General features: G+C 44.0%; 3 protein-coding genes across 4 annotated transcripts; all 3 read right to left on the bottom strand.

The window, feature by feature from the left end:
* Positions 1-327: 327 nt before the first annotated feature.
* On the bottom strand, positions 328-3,162 carry LOC120665999. Of its 2 annotated transcripts, none has more exons than XM_039945767.1 (2): positions 3,043-3,162; positions 328-1,818 (listed from the first exon to the last, which is right to left on the bottom strand). In XM_039945767.1, exon 2 carries the CDS (start codon positions 1,805-1,807, stop codon positions 590-592), a length of 1,218 nt encoding a protein of 405 aa, XP_039801701.1. In that variant the 5' UTR covers positions 1,808-1,818; positions 3,043-3,162; the 3' UTR covers positions 328-589. The 2 variants fall into 2 exon arrangements, with proteins under 2 accessions (XP_039801701.1, XP_039801707.1); XM_039945773.1 differs by having other exon boundaries at positions 3,024-3,151.
* Positions 3,163-14,376: 11,214 nt separating this feature from the next.
* Positions 14,377-16,103, bottom strand: LOC120665990 (putative F-box protein At3g25750). The gene has a single exon (XM_039945756.1). The coding sequence runs from the start codon at positions 15,858-15,860 to the stop codon at positions 14,643-14,645; it is 1,218 nt and encodes a 405-aa protein (XP_039801690.1). The 5' UTR covers positions 15,861-16,103; the 3' UTR covers positions 14,377-14,642.
* Positions 16,104-21,622: 5,519 nt separating this feature from the next.
* On the bottom strand, positions 21,623-23,349 carry LOC120665981 (putative F-box protein At3g25750). Its single transcript, XM_039945747.1, has one exon. It carries the CDS (start codon positions 23,104-23,106, stop codon positions 21,889-21,891), a length of 1,218 nt encoding a protein of 405 aa, XP_039801681.1. The 5' UTR covers positions 23,107-23,349; the 3' UTR covers positions 21,623-21,888.

Raw genomic sequence — 23,349 nt, 5'->3', positions numbered from 1 at the left:
CTCTTACATCAGCATCAATCTGGCCTAGATAAACTTCCCCTGAAGTGCAACAATTTTGTTGATTGCCCACTCTTGTAACCTGTCCGACATCAGGTAATATGTTGTCATGGGACACATGACCGACTTGACCAGTTGTAGTCAGCCTGCCAAGTGACTGAAGACACTTCTGTTGGATATCCCACTACACAAAACTTTGGAGGGTTTTTTTTCCCTTTTTTGCTTAAAACATACAGATTGCGCAGCATAGTAGTTAGTAAACAAAGCTATCGGCAACAGCAAGATGCCTCCATATAAGCACATTGCATCTCCACATTTTACAGGGGTAGATGAAGCATTGCAAACGTTTTCTACTCTTCAAATAACAGTAATTAGTTCCAGACTTCTGGGCTTTCAAGGTTTGCAGCACATAGCCAACGGTTACACAACTAGATCAAACGATTTAGTAGTGCAAGTGCAGACACAAAAACAACCAAACAGCGAAACTGAAAAGTCTGCTTACATATCCCCAGTTTAATGCAAGTCTCTGATTACTAATCTCTATGGAGAATGAAGGCGAGATTTCAGCACAAGCAGATGGAAGACGCATCCGTCACTCGCCATCAGCATCAGCGTAGAACATGCTTGGGTACACCCAAAAGGGCTGCAATTGGGTGTACCAGTTCCTCTTGAACTCAATGTCAGGGTCATTGTCTGGATCCCACACAGCATCTGCCTCATCACCAAGCCCATGCAAGATCCAGGGTACATCATAATATGCGTAGTACAAGCAGTTGTTCCTCCTACCCCATCGTCCCGGGCTGATGCAAGAAAACGCAGGGCTCCTCACATCGCTTCCAATAAAGAGCACGTAATTCTCCAGCTTCTCTACCTTCACCCAAACTGCAGGTACAGTTGACATGTCGAGGCGATAAGCTTCGTAGTTGACAGGTGCCCCATCAAATAAAAGGGATATGTAGTGGTCAACAATGAGGAGTATGTCACCACACACCACAAGCCATGGCCTTAGATACGGGCATGCATCCATGTCATCCCACCACACAGTTGATATCTCCTGCAGACCAAGCTGGGGGGCCAAGGATAGAGTGTGGAGCCTGTACTCATAGTCCAGCGCAATGAACTGACCTTTGAACTCCACAATCTGCTCAATCCGTGAATCATTGAGCCTTAGTTCTGACCAAGAATCACTTCCAAGTGGCCAATCAAGCAGGGAGTGTTGGGTGCTGCCTTGTTTGGGTGCGGCGCAAACTAGGAGGTGTGCATCATGTGAGGCGAGGGGAGCTGTCAGCATGCCAGAGTAGAAATAAGTGTCCCCACTGAATCTGAATGGGAGCTGTGGTGGTAAAACTCTGGCACCTGTGAATACATCAACCACAACACAATTTCTGCCGCCACCACAAATCAGCTGACCATAAGAAGAGCCTGCAAAGCGTAACATCTCAAATGTGTCTTCAGGAATCTGGCAGCGCAGGGCAGTTCCCAGGTTGGCTAGATCAAGGACCTGGCATGTGCGGAGCTTGTGACCGTCATCACTTCTGGAAGGGAGACGACGAGCATGGACTCTGATATGAGGTCGGACAAGGAGAGGTGGGAGCAAGGTGCAGAATGTGGATTTGGATGGGTATGAGGAGAAGGCGGAGCGCCAAGAGCGACAGGTGCCCGCAAAAGCGAGGACCTCGAGGAAGGAGCCCAACAGAGGAATGATGGATTGAAGCAGACCTTCTGGGAGATCCGCCCACCCTTGAAGCCTGCACACAGCAGGGGTTGTAGGAGAGGCAGAGGCGCTGGAGATTTTGCTAGGACTTTGCATGATGTCAGACTCTGCGACAAAGAAATGATCAGCAAGTTAGAAATACGAACTGAAAGAGAAATGAAAAATGGCAGATAGCTTGCTTGAGACATAGATACACTACAAAGAATTTAGTATATGTGTTAGATCTGGAACCACTTGTTTGGTTGTTATACAATCACGAACAAGAAACTCGATGCGGCTGAATAGCTCCTAGTATTCATCAGGTAAGACATACAGATGCAGGAAAAATGCAGTTTTGTATCCAGACTCGCTGAAATCTAATCTTTTTCTTCTACACTGCTTAACCCATATCTATTTCAGAACATGATATTTAGAGTGTCCTGCTGTACACAGAATTGACATATGAAACCAAGGTGAAAATTATTTTCTAATGGAAAAAATGCCCAATCAAGTGCTGAAATATGTGCTCATGTACCTTTCAAAAATGAACCGTGCATGACATACAGGAAAAAAAACATTTCAAATATCTTCTCAAAAGCACCAGCTTATACACACAAAAAAAGGTGGATGTTTTATCCTAGTCACATTAGTTGTGGGGCCCTGCACACATCTTTTTTATTCTACTTGACTAACCAGGTTCATATATTCTAGGGTTGGCAGTTGGAAGTATACTATACAGTTAAAGCAGAACTCAGGTGGAAACAAGATGCTAACGAAATTTGCTTGTTTGGTTTGGATTAAGAAATGGATCGGAAGCACTGATGAAGAGACACGGATGTACCAAATGAACCGAATAAAATAGGAAATAGGGACTAGGTGGCACCATGGCAGGTAGCCTCTCTACTACACATATTAGCACATATGCATCATGTACACGCACAAGAAAATTCTGTTCTCCAGATTAAATGTTCCCAGTTCTACTGCCTACTTGCCCAGTAGTCTTAGTCTACACAAATGCCAATACAAGAAAAGAAGCAAGGGTTGTTCAAATCAAGTAAATGTGCAACAATGTGCCAAAAGGTATACAAGTGATTTTAGCTCCTGCACTTGAGGAGAGCAGAACCCTAGCATCGAATTCGCCTAAATGTACCCGATCAATCAGATCCACCGGCACTAGGGTTTCTCCGTGCAGTACATATTATAATCACACCAAAGTCCAATGGGAACGAAACCCTGATAGCTCGATTCAAGACACAGGAACAAATGCTCGACGCGATTTCCGAAGGCCCTAAGGAGAAGGCACGGATGAACCGAGTAAGCAAAAGAAAGGAACCGGAAGAGAGGTGCAGGACCAGGCTAGCAAGCAGGCGTGGGTCGGCAGCGACGGTGCGGCGGCGGCATCTGGTGCCGTCGATGACGGCGTTCCCTTCCTCCGCTTCCCACCTCCAGACGGGAGTCCGGCGGCTTCGTCTCCCCTCCCTCCGGTCTGTACTTTGCTCTCTGGCTGTGGGCCAAAGTTGGGCTTTATTAGGTTGGGCCGTAGATAATTCCATGTTGGGAAGCCCAAATGAAAATCCTGCTTGTCCGTGTGATAATGATGAATGCTTAGCAGAAATGATTCCTCAAAAAAAAAAGAACAGAAATGATTATACTACTGGATGTCATAATACGTCCCTCAAACAAAACACAGAGAAGTTTTTTTAAAAAAAAAACACTGAGAAGTTAATGTGCGCTACGTTCATACAGTAGTATCTAACAATAGTGTTGCTTGCATACTTTTTTTTTTTGAAAAGGGAAATTTTATTGATTTCAAGCACAATACATCAAGGTGATACATCGTCTTGAAATTTTCCCGACCTCTGCCTAAACGACACACAGCCTAAAAAGAGTTTGATAAAGATTCTTCCACACTAATGACTGTCAATCCGAAGACTAGACCGCCACCCATGTGCCCGGGCAAAAAAATCCTTGGCCACCTGTGTCAAGAAATGAGAGGCCGCTACAAGCTTGTCCTGCAAAGTATACTTTTGAAGGATAGCCCATGTACGGAGCCAGTGCGTAGTTGAGTAGATAACCTGCAAAAAGAAAGATTTTTTGTTATCGAACACCACCGCATTTCTGCATAGCCAAACAGACCAACACAAGACTGTCGCGCCCAGAAGTACTAGTGGCTTATATTCTTTAGAAATTCCATTGAGCCAACTCCCACACATACTAGGCATATTATGAGGTTTTGGTATGCCCCAGGCCGCATAGACCGAAGCCCATACCATTCTCGCGAATCCGCAGTCAAAAAACAGATGTTGTATCGTTTCATTCTCATGACAGAAACAGCACTGTTGGTTCCCCTGCCAATTCCGTTTTGCAAGATTATCCTTTGTAAGAATGACGCCTCGTCTAAGATACCAGAGGAATATCTTTATCTTGAGTGGGGCTTTTAATTTCCATATTCTCTTATTTAGATTAGGAGTGTTCTGATTGATTAAACCCAAATAATGTGACTTTACCGAAAAAACACCTGTCTGGTCTAGGTTCCATTTAAATTCATCCCTTTCTTGGCTGAGAACTATAGTTGATAGACGTGAGATAAGATTATTCCACATCACCAACTTATTGCCAATTAGATCTCTACGCCAGGAGAGGTTCGGGATCTGTGTACTTAGTACATCAGCCACCGTATCCTGTTTCTTCCTGACTATATTATAAAGTTGTGGGTATTGATCGCGTAAAGGACTATTTTCTAATCAAGTGTCTTCCCAGAATCTTACTTGAGACCCATCCTTTATCACGAATGTTCCGAATCTTAAAAAATCTCGTGTTACCTTCATCAGGCTTGCCCAAAAATGTGAATCTCCGCTCTTCCATTGGGCCTGTACCAACGGTTTAGACCCTAGGTATTTATTGCGTAAGATCTGCTGCCATGTACCATCTGTTGTTAACAGGCGGTACAGCCACTTACTGAGCAAAGCTATATTTTTTAATTCCAAATTATGAATCCCTAGTCCCCCTTGATCCTTGGGTTGACACAAGATGTCCCACTTTGCTAGCCGATACTTTTTTTTATGCTCGTCACTTTGCAATCCACATATTGTACAAGGTACTCCATGTTAATTTGTGGTATTTTTCTTGGTCTTTTTTCTATATGCAATCATTTTATTTCATTAAACATATTTTTTGGGGATAAGTCAAATTTCAACTACAAGTGTTTTGAATAACGAAATATAATGAATTGAAAAATAATATTCATGTTATTGAGTCCAGTGTGAGGCCGCATCCATAAAATAGGAGGGAATTTCGAACATCTTGCTCACGAATCATGACCACGAACATGTGGCTGAATCATTTTAAAATTGTATAAAAAGCAAACAAAGTCCGAAAAACATAAATTTTGTCATGATATCATGATTTCATACATCGAGGCTATGGTAAAAAAATCGACAAGGTTTTAAACAAGTTATCACGTACGTTCCTTACAAATCGAAGCATCTCCGGAGAAAATCCATTGAGTTGAGAAGGAGTCGTTCAGATTTTGAGTCAAAGTGACGGACAAATTGGGGTTTGACTTCAAAACTTTTTGTATATGCAACACATAATTTAGATTCTTTCGTGCCAAATTTTGGTTATTTTTTGAATTCGTCTGATAATTATAATTTAGTTGTGTGCAAAAGGCATAAAATTGGAAAATGCTCATTTGTCGTGTGCTGGCACACGGCAAACTAGTTTGCTTTGCCGTGTGTCGTATCATGGGCACACGGCAAAGTAGACTAGTTTGCCGTGTGCCAGATCTATAGCACACGTCAAAGCCGTCCCGCCCCAGTACTTATCCTCTCCCGGGCCGACTCACACACGAACACAACGCCACACACCGTCCGCCGCCCCTCCCACCCCGTGTCGGCCGCCGCCCCTCCCTCCCCTCCATCCCCTCCGGCGAGGCGCCCTTCCCTCCCTCCAGCGAGGCTGAAGCGGCGCTCCTACCTCCCTCCGGCGCGGCCCAGGCGGCACCCCTCGCTCCCCTACCATGGCGGCGCCCCTCCCTCCCTCCACCCCTCGTCAAGCAGCGCCGGCACGCCCTCGCCCCTCCGTGAGCAACTGCGGCGGCACCCTCGCCATCCTCGACTTGCAGCTGCGCGGCCCCGCCTCTCCCTCACCGGCGATGGTGCGACCCCTCCCCTCCCCAGATCTGCGACGTGGATGGCCGCCGCCATTGCTACCTTCCCGGATCTGCGAAGTGGATGGCCGCCATCGCTCCCGCTTGTGGATGGCCGTGTGCGCCACCGCCGTCGCCCCCTTCCTATAGCGCGGCCCCCTGGCCTCGACCCGAGGTGGCGGCCCTGCCTCTCCTTGGCCTGTGGCGGCGCGGCACTGCCTCTCCCCGAGAGCAGCGGCAATGGCGCGGCTCCGGCATTCTATCAACGGCCTGCAAGCGGTGGAGCGGGGGTGCGGCTGAGGCTGCTGCGGTGCGGCGGTGGTGCGACATCGACGGTGGAGGCGCAAATGGCTCCAACGGCGGGGGAGCGAACGGCGACATCGGCCGGCATGGCAGTAGCGACGGCGGCGGTGCGACATCGACGGTGGAGGCGCAAATGGCTCCAACGGCGGGGGAGCGAACGGCGACGGCGGGGGAGCGAACGGCAACATCGGTCGGCATTGCAGTAGCGGCGGCGGCGGGAGTGCTGCCGGGCCTGCATGGATTTCCTTTTTTTATTTGCTATTCATTTTTTGCCGAGTGTCGGAAAATGCACACGGCAACCTCTTTGCCGTGTGGCCGACAAAAGGCACACGGCAAACGACCTCTTTGCCGACAGTTGTATACCGTGTGCACTTTGTCATGTGTTACACACGGCAGTTATATTTTTAAAAAAAATGTATTCCAACTAAAAAATAAGTTAAAATAGTTTCTCTATCATCTACTCTACCTCTGTTAAAGTTGTATAATTTTTAGACCCATTTAACTATTATTTTCTTGTTATCAAAGTTGGATTGAAAAAAAAGGAAAACCGCTCTGCTATGGTGAAAATCAGAGTGGTTTTGGGGGGGGGAGGGAGGGAGGGGGATGTGGTGTAAATCAAACAGTTTCAAGAGTTCAGGATGTACGATATCCAGTTTCATAGTAGTTCAGGGGGAAATTCGGACTTCGGCGAGAGTTCGAGGGTATAAAGTGGACTTGTTCCTTTAGAAAAATGCTGAATGAACATTAAAACATTATCGGGGGTATTTCTTTTATCATATTTAAGGGCTCTGAAGAGCCACATTGCCACGAAACAAAGGGAAGAACAACATATATTCTCTCTGGTTGGTATACAAGATTAGCCACAAGCCAAGGAGTTTATAAACAAAAAATATCGCTAATTCCATCTTCTATACTGAGATATACCATCAGACATGTAATATGATTCGTGCTCTCGCAACGAATTGAGCCTTTAGGTGCCCGTGCTACATAAACAGGGTCCTCTTTTTTTTTGCTGCACACAGAAGCAGCACTACTAAAAAAACATTTTAAGGGCGAGTAAAAACCTATTTTTAGGAACGGGTGCGCTACCCACCTCTAATTTCCGTAGCTTAAAATAGGATTTGTAGGAACGGGTAACATGCCCGCTGCTACAAATAATTTGTAGGAGTGGATCATGGGCTCACCCACTCCTACAAATCAATTTGTAGCAACGGGTGCGCCCATGACCCGCTCCTACAAATCATTTTCTAGAACACGAAAAAAATTAGAAAACAACTCGAAAACAACAAAACAAAAAAGAAAAAAATACCCATACTAATCGGCCACCACCACAAGCTCCTCTCCTATCGAGGTACATTTTTTTATGAAATATATGCACTTGCGTAAACCGGGATTCGAACCGCCTTCCTCAAGTCTCTTGCGTACTTTCCTTACCGCCACACTACACAGTCACTTGTGACTCTATGGGGTATGCTATTCTTTTATATTAATTATGAAATTGATTTGTAGGGGCGGGTGATGCCACCACCCGCCCCTAAAAATATTTTTTCTATTTTATCAAAAAAATTATTTAATTGTTTAATATAGCAAAATAAATTAAAAATATATGAAACTTCTACACCATGATTATTGTGAACTATATAAATATAAAAAATATGCCAACTATATTTCAGTTTATATAAAGGTTAAGTTTATGGAAACTTTAAAGTATGGATTCAATTATATGAGATACTACATAGTTATTGCTATTAGAGAACTTATAATAATTTTTTGGACCATTAGATGACCTTAAATGAAAATGTTATCAACTATATAGTTTTAGATCTCATCATTCTCTACAATTTTGATATAAAATTTGACTTCATCCGAAATTTTTTTTGTGTGGAACCATTTGTAGGGATGGGTCATGCTATCACTCGCCCCTGAAAATGCCACCATTTGTAGGAACGAGGGAGGCCATGACCCGCCCCTACAAATGACACCATTTTTAGGGGCTGGTAACACGCCCCTAAAAATGCTTTTATAGGGCGGTCGGATGCTACAGTACACTACTAGAAAAGATACCTTTGGCACCGGTTGAAGAGGGCCTTTGGTACCGGTTTTTCCAACCGGTACCCGGAAAGTGGTACCAATGGCTAGGGTCATCAGCACCGGGTAAAAGAACCGGTGCCTAAGGCTCTCTTACCAAAATATTTTTGTCAAAAAGGTCTGGCCGGGTTTCGAACTCAGGATCTCTGACTTCACATGCACCTTTCTTACCATCTCACATACACATCACTTCTGATGGGAAGAGAGATATTTTCCTTTTAAAGTAATCCATGGATGAGCCTAAGGTACCGATTGGTAACACCAACTGGTACCTAAGGCTCCTAAGGTACCGGTTAGTAGCACCAACCGTTACCTAAGGCTCATCCATAGGCACCGGTTGGTGGTACCACCCGGTATTAATGTAAAAATTACCACCCGGTGCCTATGGAGAGCCTTAGGTACCGGTTGGTGTTATCAACCGGGACCTAAGGCTCGTCCATAGGTTCCATCTAGTATAGGTATCGGTTTATCTTCATATCGGTACTTTTGGGGTGGACCTTTGGCGTGTTTTCTAGTAGTGGCAACCCTGCTCCATTTGTAGTAACGGATGAAATTTTAGTCCGCTCTTTAAAAAAATCGGGGCATTGCTACAAATTATTTTTGTAGTAGTGCAAACTCCTAGCTAGAGAAACAAAAGCTTATAGAGAAGCTAGCCAAACTTTGCTTTCCTGTGTGCCATTCTCGTCGAGGCATCTTCCAGGCATTCTAAACGAGTTGTATTTGTGCACAGCTGAACACGGATTCGTCATATATAGTATATGGTCACCACATTGGGCTTCCTGATGCCGCTCAAGCCTGAATGTCTTTACCTGCATTTTCCTGTCGAGCAAGCAAACCTAGCAGAGTAATAACTAGCTACACTATTAGTGCTTTAGCTTGTACAGCAGTAAAGGTCGATTTATAGGCATGCATGGTTGTATAAACCGATTATTATTGGTACTTATATATCATGGCAAGTAATGAGCTAAGTCAAGGATATGAAAGTTGAAAAGCGGCTATTCATTTAATATTTTATCTTTTAAAATTGAGTTTAGGAATGTCATACTATCAAGAGGGACATGAACTCTTACAATCTTCTCAAGATGTAATCCTATGTCAATTTCTTTTTGCAGAATCAATCGATTGGGGGTCAAATGAGCCTCGGGACGAGAATTCACCGGCACCGGCAGCGTCGCAGTGGCCACCTAGCTGATTTAGAGTTGCTTGTGGTATTTGTTCTACAGACTTATTGTTGTTGGACTAGACTTGTTTAATTAGTTGGACTTGTGCTTGTTGAACGTTACACTTATGGCATCAATGTTGGACTTGTGCTATTTGTGATATTCGTGCGATGTAGCGTGAGATATTTGTGTTATTATGTGATATTTGTGATGGATGTGCCTTATATATACTATATCGCTTGTATGGAATGTATGTATGCTTTATTTGTGATGATGAATGTGGTTATTACATAAAAAATAGAAGAAAAAAACAGCAAGCTTTGCCGAGTGTTTTTACCCTGACACTCGGCAAAGCAACCATTTTTCTATTTACTGGAAAACTGATTTGCCGAGTGTAATTACCTAGACACTCGGCGAAGTTTGAAACTTCGCCGAGTGCTGCAGATCTGGCACTCGACGAACTTTGGATCTGTGCCGAGTGCCACGCGTCTGGCACTCGGCAAAGTTCCCCTCCCCCGTCCCGTTCGCCCATCCCGTTCGTCCCGTTCGCCCGTTCGCCCGTCCCGTTTCAATTTTTTTTGCCGAGTGCGGCGTGGCACACGGCAAAGGTTTGCCGAGTGCCCGAGAAAAGACACTTGGCAAAGCCGGATTCGCCGGTAGAAGAAAGGCCGTGTGCGCTTCGCCGAGGGCTACACTCGGCGACTTCTTTGCCGAGTATTTTTCTGTCTTTGCCGAGTGTCTCTGGCACTCGGCAAAGTAGGCGAGTCGGGTAGTGCATTTTGAAATCTCAAGAATTTACTGCAGACAAAAAGTGATGCTCTCATATAAAAAAGGCACCTTTGTTTGTCATAATTGACCGATCTGAATTTGCTCTGCAACACGGGAATTAAATATTTGATGCTACTTTCCTAGTGTAAATTCTGAGTTTCTGACTAATGGTTCCATTTTTGAAGTTAAATTGAGTGATTTCATTATTAGATTGAAAAAAAATAAGAAAGCAAATACCATATATATATACACACACATATATATATATATATATATATGACACCCCACGTCTTGCCATCAAGTGTAATGCCCAAGCTTGGCCGATCTGCAGACCGGGGCGGCGTCTCTGAACCTCCAACCTGGCATTGTCCACCTGAGCATTACCAACCTCTACATGCTAATCATGGACCGAACATTACCCCCCACCATGCATCTCAAAGCCATGCATGTGTGATGGGCTGGTACATACAGGAGCTAATGTGCCTCGCGCAGGCTGAACAGTACTATGGAGGAACTAAAACCTTGGTATTTACAGATTGTGGTTTCCTGATACCGCTCATTACTGAATATCTCTAGAGAAGTTTTTTATTGCTGCAACTTTTGCTCGATCATTTCTTAGCTTGCATGCATCCTCGGAGAGGACAAGATCTCATGTGCTCCATCTCACAGATCAAGTGTCGTGCACAGGTCATTTTATAGCTAGGCATGCCTGCTCGTATGCATCATTACAATTAGTATCTTCTTGCAAATAAATAATAAAGAGTCAACTACTAATAATTGAAAGGAGCTTGGCATAGATGTAATGATATAATACTACACTAGCCTCAACAGCACGTCCATTTGCTGAAATAAACAGAAGACTACGGGCCGGGAAGGGGCCATTAGCGCCGGCTCTTTATAAAGTGTACTATCAGTTGGTCAACCGGTAGCACGGCCTTACCTGGGCGGGCGGGCGCGCGCGCCCACACACACACCGGACTAGACAACGGGTAGTGAAATATAATCAACCAGCTCACTCCCAGTTTAATTTGTGTCACCAGCCTATAGCCAAATAGGAGTAAGTGACAATTGAACACCGCATCGTCATGTCGTCATCATCATCACTCGCAAATAACTTGGGCTCCTCTGTGCTGAACGTTGCTGCATATTGCCAACAACATCTATCGTCCAGGAAGGTTCGTTCAGGTTTATGTGAAATAGAAGAATGCATGGATCGGATCAGCCGACAGGCAGAAATTATTGGGATTAGTCCCACATTAGTTGGGGGGAAAGTTGAACTAACTTAAAAGTGGAGGGAGTCACTCAGCTCTTGAGCTAGTTTTTGGGGTGTAGCAGGACTTTCTCCGGGTGTGCGCTCCGTTGGGCCGACTCTCCTGATTTTTTGGCCGACAATTGGTATCAGAGCTGGGTCCGCAATCTCCTGTGCCCGTGCACACTCTGGTGGTGCAGGCCCGAATCCCAATGGACTCGTGGGTGTGAGGCATGTGTGTGCTCGTGTGTCGAGCCGGTCAGTGGTGGACCTGTGGGTGTGTGGCCCGTGTGTCGGGCTGGTCACTGGTGGACTGTGTGGGTGTGGGACCCCGGTCAGTGCTGAGGGGGGCACCAATGTATGACGGAGGAGATTGTTCGGATTAGTCCCACATTGGTTGTGGGGGGAGAGTTGAACCAACTTAAAAGTGGAGGGAGTCACTCACCTCTTGAGCTACCTTTTGGGGTGTAGCCAGACTTTTTCCGGGTGTGCGCTCCGTTGGGCCGACTCTCCTGGTTTTTGGGCCGACACAAACAAGAGAGATCAGGAAACAAATGTATGAGCGGCCCGATCCCTCTCATTCGTTTCCTGGAAAACGGAATGCAAAATTGATTGACATGGCCGATATGTACGTGCTCATGTATGTTTACTGGAAAGTAAATTGAAAAATGGATTGATATGGTCCATCTGGATGTGTCTTCGTACATGTATATTTGCTGCAAATTGAGTTGAAAAATGGATTGATACGGTAGATCCAGACATGCTCTGCTGGCTGAAAATTAAATTGGAAATGGATTGTCCAGTACCGATTTGAGTTGTTCAGTGGTTCTGGCTGGACTCCCATGCATAGCTCTGTCTGGGACTCTGATGCTGCTGCTATTGCAAATTGATACCAGTAACAGTAAGTGTGATAATTGCTTGAAAAAGTGTAGGGACGTATTTTATTTATATTGTTTGTACCATGCACGGTGCCATCAATATTCCTGTAGTAATGTGAAATGTTAAGAACTTAAGAATTGAGTTTTGGTTGCCCTTCTTCGGCTTGATCGAGATTGTTAGTATTCCTTCATTAAAGTGGAACACTGGAATTCAAGTGGCCGCCTGCACTTGCGTTCTTTCTTAACCTTCCAACTGAATTTCAACAGTGATTAGTATTTTGCATTTTCTGTGGCCAGAAGTTTGAAAACTGGCCTGCACAGGGAATGCTACAGATCTTATAAGTATTCATGATGAGTGTACCTTTTTGTCTCTATACTTTTTTTTCCATAACTCAATGCTCAGTGTGTGCACATTTCTTTGAATGTAAAATTGAATGAACTGGTGAGATCAGAGAAAATTTAAGATACAATGTTGAGGCATTGATTTGTATTGTTTAGGTTGTTTTTGTGAAAAAAATTATCTGCATACAATGGTAAGCCAAAAAAATGTTTTCTCTGTAAAGTGCTGATATCATGAGCATCTTAGTTTTTAAATTTCTTGCCTGCAAGAAATGTCACATGCACAAAGATATGTAGGATGAATCCTATTAATTATTTTTTGCATATACTGAATTGTATTTATGCCTATTCCTTTGTTGATTTTCTTTTATTTTGTTTGCTGGCAGTGTTGCTGATCTGACGAAGGCATACCCAAGTATTGAAAAAAAATGATCTGGTTTTGCTCCAGGAGATTGCCTGCTATATGCTTCTGGCATCTGGAAATGTCTATGTTACTTCGGCAAGAGAGAATTTCAGATGCTCAGATGTGTTGACAGACTCTGTAATTGCCTTAATAATTCTGAAACTTTGGACGCAACAGTATAAAATGTCTGGACCGTACTTTTTGTAGGACATTGATGCCCTTACAGTTTCAGCTTTATCTTGTCGCTGAATTTGTTTATCCATTACTCTTCACAACCTTAATTCCTTATAAATGTAATTGTTCAAATATATTTAAATTAAAATTCAGATGATGATGTCCTGACTGTTGCATGCCTATTGCAGTCAGGATTAAACATTCTCTTGCCTCTTAAAGTAAATTATTCAGAACCAATGTAAGGTCGCGAAACTGAAGAAGACCATTGTGTTGTTCTTCATGGCAATGTAAGAATTGACTGTTCCTTACAATCAAGATAGGAGAAAGCCTGAATTTTGTTTTTGGTTAATTGATAACATGTCTTGCTGTTGTCTTTGTAGTTGTGGTGTTATAAATGGTTATTAGAGTTTGAAATACTGTACTTGTGCACGAAACTTTTATACGTTGTATTAATTGCCTCTTGTTTTGGTTTGGCTAGCTTCAGGGAATGAGAGGGGTGAGTGGTTGAGTAATCTTTGGTTTGCAGTGTTTGACCCGGAAAATAGACACTACAAGCACTTCAACGTGGTTTGCTGGTGCATCAACATTGATATGATGTGTATATTGATTTGTACAACTCAACCTGATTTTGTTCTGTTTTTTGTCAATTTGTTTCCGGTGGAAGATTGTAACTTTGGGAAGATGGTTGGTCAGGTAGCTGAATCCGATGTCCATTCCATGATACTAATTCAATTTAGATTGACTCGAGGCTTTTGACTTTGCAAAAAGCTTGTATGTGTGTCATAGTCAGAAGAATTTCTTCTGTTAGAACTTAGAATTGCGAGCTACAGCCAGCCAAGCAACACACACATTTACCTCTTACATCAGCATCAATCTGGCCTAGATAAACTTCCCCTGAAGTGCAACAATTTTGTTGATTGCCCACTCTTGTAACCTGTCCGACATCAGGTAATATGTTGTCATGGGACACATGACCGACTTGACCAGTTGTAGTCAGCCTGCCAAGTGACTGAAGACACTTCTGTTGGATATCCCACTACACAAAACTTTGGAGGTTTTTTTTTCCTTTTTTGCTTAAAACATACAGATTGCGCAGCATAGTAGTTAGTAAACAAAGCTAACGGCAACAGCAAGATGCCTCCATATAAGCACATTGCATCTCCACATTTTACAGGGGTAGATGAAGCATTGCAAACGTTTTCTACTCTTCAAATAACAGTAATTAGTTCCAGACTTCTGGGCTTTCAAGGTTTGCAGCACATAGCCAACAGTTACACAACTAGATCAAACGATTTAGTAGTGCAAGTGCAGACACAAAAACAACCAAACAGCGAAACTGAAAAGTCTGCTTACATATCCCCAGTTTAATGCAAGTCTCTGATTACTAATCTCTATGGAGAATGAAGGCGAGATTTCAGCACAAGCAGATGGAAGACGCATCCGTCACTCGCCATCAGCATCAGCGTAGAACATGCTTGGGTACACCCAAAAGGGCTGCAATTGGGTGTACCAGTTCCTCTTGAACTCAATGTCAGGGTCATTGTCTGGATCCCACACAGCATCTGCCTCATCACCAAGCCCATGCAAGATCCAGGGTACATCATAATATGCGTAGTACAAGCAGTTGTTCCTCCTACCCCATCGTCCCGGGCTGATGCAAGAAAACGCAGGGCTCCTCACATCGCTTCCAATAAAGAGCACGTAATTCTCCAGCTTCTCTACCTTCACCCAAACTGCAGGTACAGTTGACATGTCGAGGCGATAAGCTTCGTAGTTGACAGGTGCCCCATCAAATAAAAGGGATATGTAGTGGTCAACAATGAGGAGCATGTCACCACACACCACAAGCCATGGCCTTAGATACGGGCATGCATCCATGTCATCCCACCACACAGTTGATATCTCCTGCAGACCAAGCTGGGGGGCCAAGGATAGAGTGTGGAGCCTGTACTCATAGTCCAGCGCAATGAACTGACCTTTGAACTCCACAATCTGCTCAATCCGTGAATCATTGAGCCTTAGTTCTGACCAAGAATCACTTCCAAGTGGCCAATCAAGCAGGGAGTGTTGGGTGCTGCCTTGTTTGGGTGCGGCGCAAACTAGGAGGTGTGCATCATGTGAGGCGAGGGGAGCTGTCAGCATGCCAGAGTAGAAATAAGTGTCCCCACTGAATCTGAATGGGAGCTGTGGTGGTAAAACTCTGGCACCTGTGAATACATCAACCACAACACAATTTCTGCCGCCACCACAAATCAGCTGACCATAAGAAGAGCCTGCAAAGCGTAACATCTCAAATGTGTCTTCAGGAATCTGGCAGCGCAGGGCAGTTCCCAGGTTGGCTAGATCAAGGACCTGGCATGTGCGGAGCTTGTGACCGTCATCACTTCTGGAAGGGAGACGACGAGCATGGACTCTGATATGAGGTCGGACAAGGAGAGGTGGGAACAAGGTGCAGAATGTGGATTTGGATGGGTATGAGGAGAAGGCGGAGCGCCAAGAGCGACAGGTGCCCGCAAAAGCGAGGACCTCGAGGAAGGAGCCCAACAGAGGAATGATGGATTGAAGCAGACCTTCTGGGAGATCCGCCCATCCTTGAAGCCTGCACACAGCAGGGGTTGTAGGAGAGGCAGAGGCGCTGGAAATTTTGCTAGGACTTTGCATGATGTCAGACTCTGCGATAAAGAAATGATCAGCAAGTTAGAAATACGAACTGAAAGAGAAATGAAAAATGGCAGATAGCTTGCTTGAGACATAGATACACTACAAAGAATTTAGTATATGTGTTAGATCTGGAACCACTTGTTTGGTTGTTATACAATCACGAACAAGAAACTCGATGCGGCTGAATAGCTCCTAGTATTCATCAGGTAAGACATACAGATGCAGGAAAAATGCAGTTTTGTATCCAGACTGGCTGAAATCTAATCTTTTTCTTCTACACTGCCTAACCCATATCTATTTCAGAACATGATATTTAGAGTGTTCTGCTGTACACAGAATTGACATATGAAACCAAGGTGAAAATTATTTTCTAATGGAAAAAATGCCCAATCAAGTGCTGAAATATGTGCTCATGTACCTTTCAAAAATGAACCGTGCATGACATACAGGAAAAAAAACATTTCAAATATCTTCTCAAAAGCACCAGCTTATACACACACAAAAAAGGTGGATGTTTTATCCTAGTCACATTCTAGGGTTGGCAGTTGGAATTATACTATACAGTTAAAGCAGAACTCAGGTGGAAACAAGATGCTAACGAAATTTGCTTGTTTGGTTTGGATTAAGAAATGGATCGGAAGCACTGATGAAGAGACACGGATGTACCAAATGAACCGAATAAAATAGGAAATAGGGACTAGGTGGCACCATGGCAGGTAGCCTCTCTACTACACATATTAGCACATATGCATCATGTACACGCACAAGAAAATTCACCGGCACCGGCAGTGTCGCAGTGGCCACCTAGCTGATTTAGAGTTGCTTATGGTATTTGTTCTACAGACTTATTGTTGTTGGACTAGACTTGTTTAATTAGTTGGACTTGTGCTTGTTGAACGTTACACTTATGGCATCAATGTTGGACTTGTGCTATTTGTTATATTCGTGCGATGTAGCGTGAGATATTTGTGTTATTATGTGATATTTGTGATGGATGTGCCTTATATATACTATATCGCTTGTATGGAATGTATGTATGCTTTATTTGTGATGATGAATGTGGTTATTACATAAAAAACAGAAGAAAAAAACAGCAAGCTTTGCCGAGTGTTTTTACCCTGACACTCGGCAAAGCAACCATTTTTCTATTTACTGGAAAACTGATTTGCCGAGTGTAATTACCTAGACACTCGGCGAAGTTTGAAACTTCGCCGAGTGCTGCAGATCTGGCACTCGACGAACTTTGGATCTGTGCCGAGTGCCACGCGTCTGGCACTCGGCAAAGTTCCCCTCCCCCGTCCCGTTCGCCCGTTCGGCCGTCCCCTTTCAATTTTTTTTGCCGAGTGCGGCGTGGCACACGGCAAAAGTTTGCCGAGTGCCCGAGAAAAGACACTTGGCAAAGCCGGCTTCGCCGGTAGAAGAAAGGCCGTGTGCGCTTCGCCGAGGGCTACACTCGGCGACTTCTTTGCCGAGTATTTTTCTGCCTTTGCCGAGTGTCTCTGGCACTCGGCAAAGTAGGCGAGTCGGGTAGTGCATTTTGAAATCTCAAGAATTTACTGCAGACAAAAAGTGATGCTCTCATATAAAAAAGGCACCTTTGTTTGTCATAATTGACCGATCTGAATTTGCTCTGCAACACGGGAATTAAATATTTGATGCTACTTTCCTAGTGTAAATTCTGAGTTTCTGACTAATGGTTCCATTTTTGAAGTTAAATTGAGTGATTTCATTATTAGATTGAAAAAAAATAAGAAAGCAAATATCATATATATATATATACACACACACACACACACATATATATATATATATGACACCCCACGTCTTGCCATCAAGTGTAATGCCCAAGCTTGGCCGATCTGCAGACCGGGGCGGCGTCTCTGAACCTCCAACCTGGCATTGTCCACCTGAGCATTACCAACCTCTACATGCTAATCATGGACCGAACATTACCCCCCACCATGCATCTCAAAGTCATGCATGTGTGATGGGCTGGTACATCCAGGAGCTAATGTGCCTCGCGCAGGCTGAACAGTACTATGGAGGAACTAAAACCCTTGGTATTTACAGATTGTGGTTTCCTGATACCGCTCATTACTGAATATCTCTAGAGAAGTTTTTTATTGCTGCAACTTTTGCTCGATCATTTCTTAGCTTGCATGCATCCTCCGAGAGGACAAGGTCTCTCTCATGTGCTCCATCTCACAGATCATGTGCCGTGCACAGGTCATTTTATAGCTAGGCATGCCTGCTCGTATGCATCATTACAATTAGTATCTTCTTGCAAATAAATAATAAAGAGTCAACTACTAATAATTGAAAGGAGCTTGGCATAGATGTAATGATATAATACTACACTAGCCTCAACAGCACGTCCATTTGCTGAAATAAACAGAAGACTACGGGCCGGGAAGGGGCCATTAGCGCCGGCTCTTTATAAAGTGTACTATCAGTTGGTCAACCGGTAGCACGGCCTTACCTGGGCGGGCGGGCGCGCGCGCCCACACACACACCGGACTAGACAACGGGTAGTGAAATATAATCAACCAGCTCACTCCCAGTTTAATTTGTGTCACCAGCCTATAGCCAAATAACTTGGGTAAGTGACAATTGAACACCGCATCGTCATGTCGTCGTCATCATCACTCGCAAATAACTTGGGCTCCTCTGTGCTGAACGTTGCTGCATATTGCCAACAACATCTATCGTCCAGGAAGGTTCGTTCAGGTTTATGTGAAATAGAAGAATGCATGGATCGGATCAGCCGACAGGCAGAAATTATTGGGATTAGTCCCACATTAGTTGGGGGAAAGTTGAACTAACTTAAAAGTGGAGGGAGTCACTCAGCTCTTGAGCTAGTTTTTTGGGTGTAGCAGGACTTTCTCCGGGTGTGCGCTCCGTTGGGCCGACTCTCCTGATTTTTGGGCCGACAATTGGTATCAGAGCTGGGTCCGCAATCTCCTGTGCCCGTGCACACTCTGGTGGTGCAGGCCCGAAGCCCAATGGACTCGTGGGTGTGAGGCCTGTGTGTGCTCGTGTGTCGAGCCGGTCAGTGGTGGACCTGTGGGTGTGTGGCCCGTGTGTCGGGCTGGTCACTGGTGGACTGTGTGGGTGTGGGACCCCGGTCAGTGCTGAGGGGGGCACCAATGTATGACGGAGGAGATTGTTCGGATTAGTCCCACATTGGTTGTGGGGGGAGAGTTGAACCAACTTAAAAGTGGAGGGAGTCACTCACCTCTTGAGCTACCTTTTGGGGTGTAGCCAGACTTTTTCCGGGTGTGCGCTCCGTTGGGCCGACTCTCCTGGTTTTTGGGCCGACACAAACAAGAGAGATCAGGAAACAAATGTATGAGCGGCCCGATCCCTCTCATTCGTTTCCTGGAAAACGGAATGCAAAATTGATTGACATGGCCGATATGTACGTGCTCATGTATGTTTACTGGAAAGTAAATTGAAAAATGGATTGATATGGTCCATCTGGATGTGTCTTCGTACATGTATATTTGCTGCAAATTGAGTTGAAAAATGGATTGATACGGTAGATCCAGACATGCTCTGCTGGCTGAAAATTAAATTGGAAATGGATTGTCCAGTACCGATTTGAGTTGTTCAGTGGTTCTGGCTGGACTCCCATGCATAGCTCTGTCTGGGACTCTGATGCTGCTGCTATTGCAAATTGATACCAGTAACAGTAAGTGTGATAATTGCTTGAAAAAAGTGTAGGGACGTATTTTATTTATATTGTTTGTACCATGCACGGTGCCATCAATATTCCTGTAGTAATGTGAAATGTTAAGAACTTAAGAATTGAGTTTTGGTTGCCCTTCTTCGGCTTGATCGAGATTGTTAGTATTCCTTCATTAAAGTGGAACACTGGAATTCAAGTGGCCGCCTGCACTTGCGTTCTTTCTTAACCTTCCAACTGAATTTCAACAGTGATTAGTATTTTGCATTTTCTGTGGCCAGAAGTTTGAAAACTGGCCTGCACAGGGAATGCTACAGATCTTATAAGTATTCATGATGAGTGTACCTTTTTGTCTCTATACTTTTTTTTCCATAACTCAATGCTCAGTGTGTGCACATTTCTTTGAATGTAAAATTGAATGAACTGGTGAGATCAGAGAAAATTTAAGATACAATGTTGAGGCATTGATTTGTATTGTTTAGGTTGTTTTTGTGAAAAAAATTATCTGCATACAATGGTAAGCCAAAAAAATGTTTTCTCTGTAAAGTGCTGATATCATGAGCATCTTAGTTTTTAAATTTCTTGCCTGCAAGAAATGTCACATGCACAAAGATATGTAGGATGAATCCTATTAATTATTTTTTGCATATACTGAATTGTATTTATGCCTATTCCTTTGTTGATTTTCTTTTATTTTGTTTGCTGGCAGTGTTGCTGATCTGACGAAGGCATACCCAAGTATTGAAAAAAAATGATCTGGTTTTGCTCCAGGAGATTGCCTGCTATATGCTTCTGGCATCTGGAAATGTCTATGTTACTTCGGCAAGAGAGAATTTCAGATGCTCAGATGTGTTGACAGACTCTGTAATTGCCTTAATAATTCTGAAACTTTGGACGCAACAGTATAAAATGTCTGGACCGTACTTTTTGTAGGACATTGATGCCCTTACAGTTTCAGCTTTATCTTGTCGCTGAATTTGTTTATCCATTACTCTTCACAACCTTAATTCCTTATAAATGTAATTGTTCAAATATATTTAAATTAAAATTCAGATGATGATGTCCTGACTGTTGCATGCCTATTGCAGTCAGGATTAAACATTCTCTTGCCTCTTAAAGTAAATTATTCAGAACCAATGTAAGGTCGCGAAACTGAAGAAGACCATTGTGTTGTTCTTCATGGCAATGTAAGAATTGACTGTTCCTTACAATCAAGATAGGAGAAAGCCTGAATTTTGTTTTTGGTTAATTGATAACATGTCTTGCTGTTGTCTTTGTAGTTGTGGTGTTATAAATGGTTATTAGAGTTTGAAATACTGTACTTGTGCACGAAACTTTTATACGTTGTATTAATTGCCTCTTGTTTTGGTTTGGCTAGCTTCAGGGAATGAGAGGGGTGAGTGGTTGAGTAATCTTTGGTTTGCAGTGTTTGACCCGGAAAATAGACACTACAAGCACTTCAACGTGGTTTGCTGGTGCATCAACATTGATATGATGTGTATATTGATTTGTACAACTCAACCTGATTTTGTTCTGTTTTTTGTCAATTTGTTTCCGGTGGAAGATTGTAACTTTGGGAAGATGGTTGGTCAGGTAGCTGAATCCGATGTCCATTCCATGATACTAATTCAATTTAGATTGACTCGAGGCTTTTGACTTTGCAAAAAGCTTGTATGTGTGTCATAGTCAGAAGAATTTCTTCTGTTAGAACTTAGAATTGCGAGCTACAGCCAGCCAAGCAACACACACATTTACCTCTTACATCAGCATCAATCTGGCCTAGATAAACTTCCCCTGAAGTGCAACAATTTTGTTGATTGCCCACTCTTGTAACCTGTCCGACATCAGGTAATATGTTGTCATGGGACACATGACCGACTTGACCAGTTGTAGTCAGCCTGCCAAGTGACTGAAGACACTTCTGTTGGATATCCCACTACACAAAACTTTGGAGGTTTTTTTTTCCTTTTTTGCTTAAAACATACAGATTGCGCAGCATAGTAGTTAGTAAACAAAGCTAACGGCAACAGCAAGATGCCTCCATATAAGCACATTGCATCTCCACATTTTACAGGGGTAGATGAAGCATTGCAAACGTTTTCTACTCTTCAAATAACAGTAATTAGTTCCAGACTTCTGGGCTTTCAAGGTTTGCAGCACATAGCCAACAGTTACACAACTAGATCAAACGATTTAGTAGTGCAAGTGCAGACACAAAAACAACCAAACAGCGAAACTGAAAAGTCTGCTTACATATCCCCAGTTTAATGCAAGTCTCTGATTACTAATCTCTATGGAGAATGAAGGCGAGATTTCAGCACAAGCAGATGGAAGACGCATCCGTCACTCGCCATCAGCATCAGCGTAGAACATGCTTGGGTACACCCAAAAGGGCTGCAATTGGGTGTACCAGTTCCTCTTGAACTCAATGTCAGGGTCATTGTCTGGATCCCACACAGCATCTGCCTCATCACCAAGCCCATGCAAGATCCAGGGTACATCATAATATGCGTAGTACAAGCAGTTGTTCCTCCTACCCCATCGTCCCGGGCTGATGCAAGAAAACGCAGGGCTCCTCACATCGCTTCCAATAAAGAGCACGTAATTCTCCAGCTTCTCTACCTTCACCCAAACTGCAGGTACAGTTGACATGTCGAGGCGATAAGCTTCGTAGTTGACAGGTGCCCCATCAAATAAAAGGGATATGTAGTGGTCAACAATGAGGAGCATGTCACCACACACCACAAGCCATGGCCTTAGATACGGGCATGCATCCATGTCATCCCACCACACAGTTGATATCTCCTGCAGACCAAGCTGGGGGGCCAAGGATAGAGTGTGGAGCCTGTACTCATAGTCCAGCGCAATGAACTGACCTTTGAACTCCACAATCTGCTCAATCCGTGAATCATTGAGCCTTAGTTCTGACCAAGAATCACTTCCAAGTGGCCAATCAAGCAGGGAGTGTTGGGTGCTGCCTTGTTTGGGTGCGGCGCAAACTAGGAGGTGTGCATCATGTGAGGCGAGGGGAGCTGTCAGCATGCCAGAGTAGAAATAAGTGTCCCCACTGAATCTGAATGGGAGCTGTGGTGGTAAAACTCTGGCACCTGTGAATACATCAACCACAACACAATTTCTGCCGCCACCACAAATCAGCTGACCATAAGAAGAGCCTGCAAAGCGTAACATCTCAAATGTGTCTTCAGGAATCTGGCAGCGCAGGGCAGTTCCCAGGTTGGCTAGATCAAGGACCTGGCATGTGCGGAGCTTGTGACCGTCATCACTTCTGGAAGGGAGACGACGAGCATGGACTCTGATATGAGGTCGGACAAGGAGAGGTGGGAACAAGGTGCAGAATGTGGATTTGGATGGGTATGAGGAGAAGGCGGAGCGCCAAGAGCGACAGGTGCCCGCAAAAGCGAGGACCTCGAGGAAGGAGCCCAACAGAGGAATGATGGATTGAAGCAGACCTTCTGGGAGATCCGCCCATCCTTGAAGCCTGCACACAGCAGGGGTTGTAGGAGAGGCAGAGGCGCTGGAAATTTTGCTAGGACTTTGCATGATGTCAGACTCTGCGATAAAGAAATGATCAGCAAGTTAGAAATACGAACTGAAAGAGAAATGAAAAATGGCAGATAGCTTGCTTGAGACATAGATACACTACAAAGAATTTAGTATATGTGTTAGATCTGGAACCACTTGTTTGGTTGTTATACAATCACGAACAAGAAACTCGATGCGGCTGAATAGCTCCTAGTATTCATCAGGTAAGACATACAGATGCAGGAAAAATGCAGTTTTGTA

The sequence above is a fragment of the Panicum virgatum genome, chromosome 2K, assembly GCF_016808335.1.
Source record: "Panicum virgatum strain AP13 chromosome 2K, P.virgatum_v5, whole genome shotgun sequence".
Taxonomy (NCBI): Eukaryota; Viridiplantae; Streptophyta; class Magnoliopsida; order Poales; family Poaceae; genus Panicum; species Panicum virgatum.
Note: the sequence above shows the minus strand (reverse complement) of the source record. Positions and strands in the feature narration are given on the sequence as shown.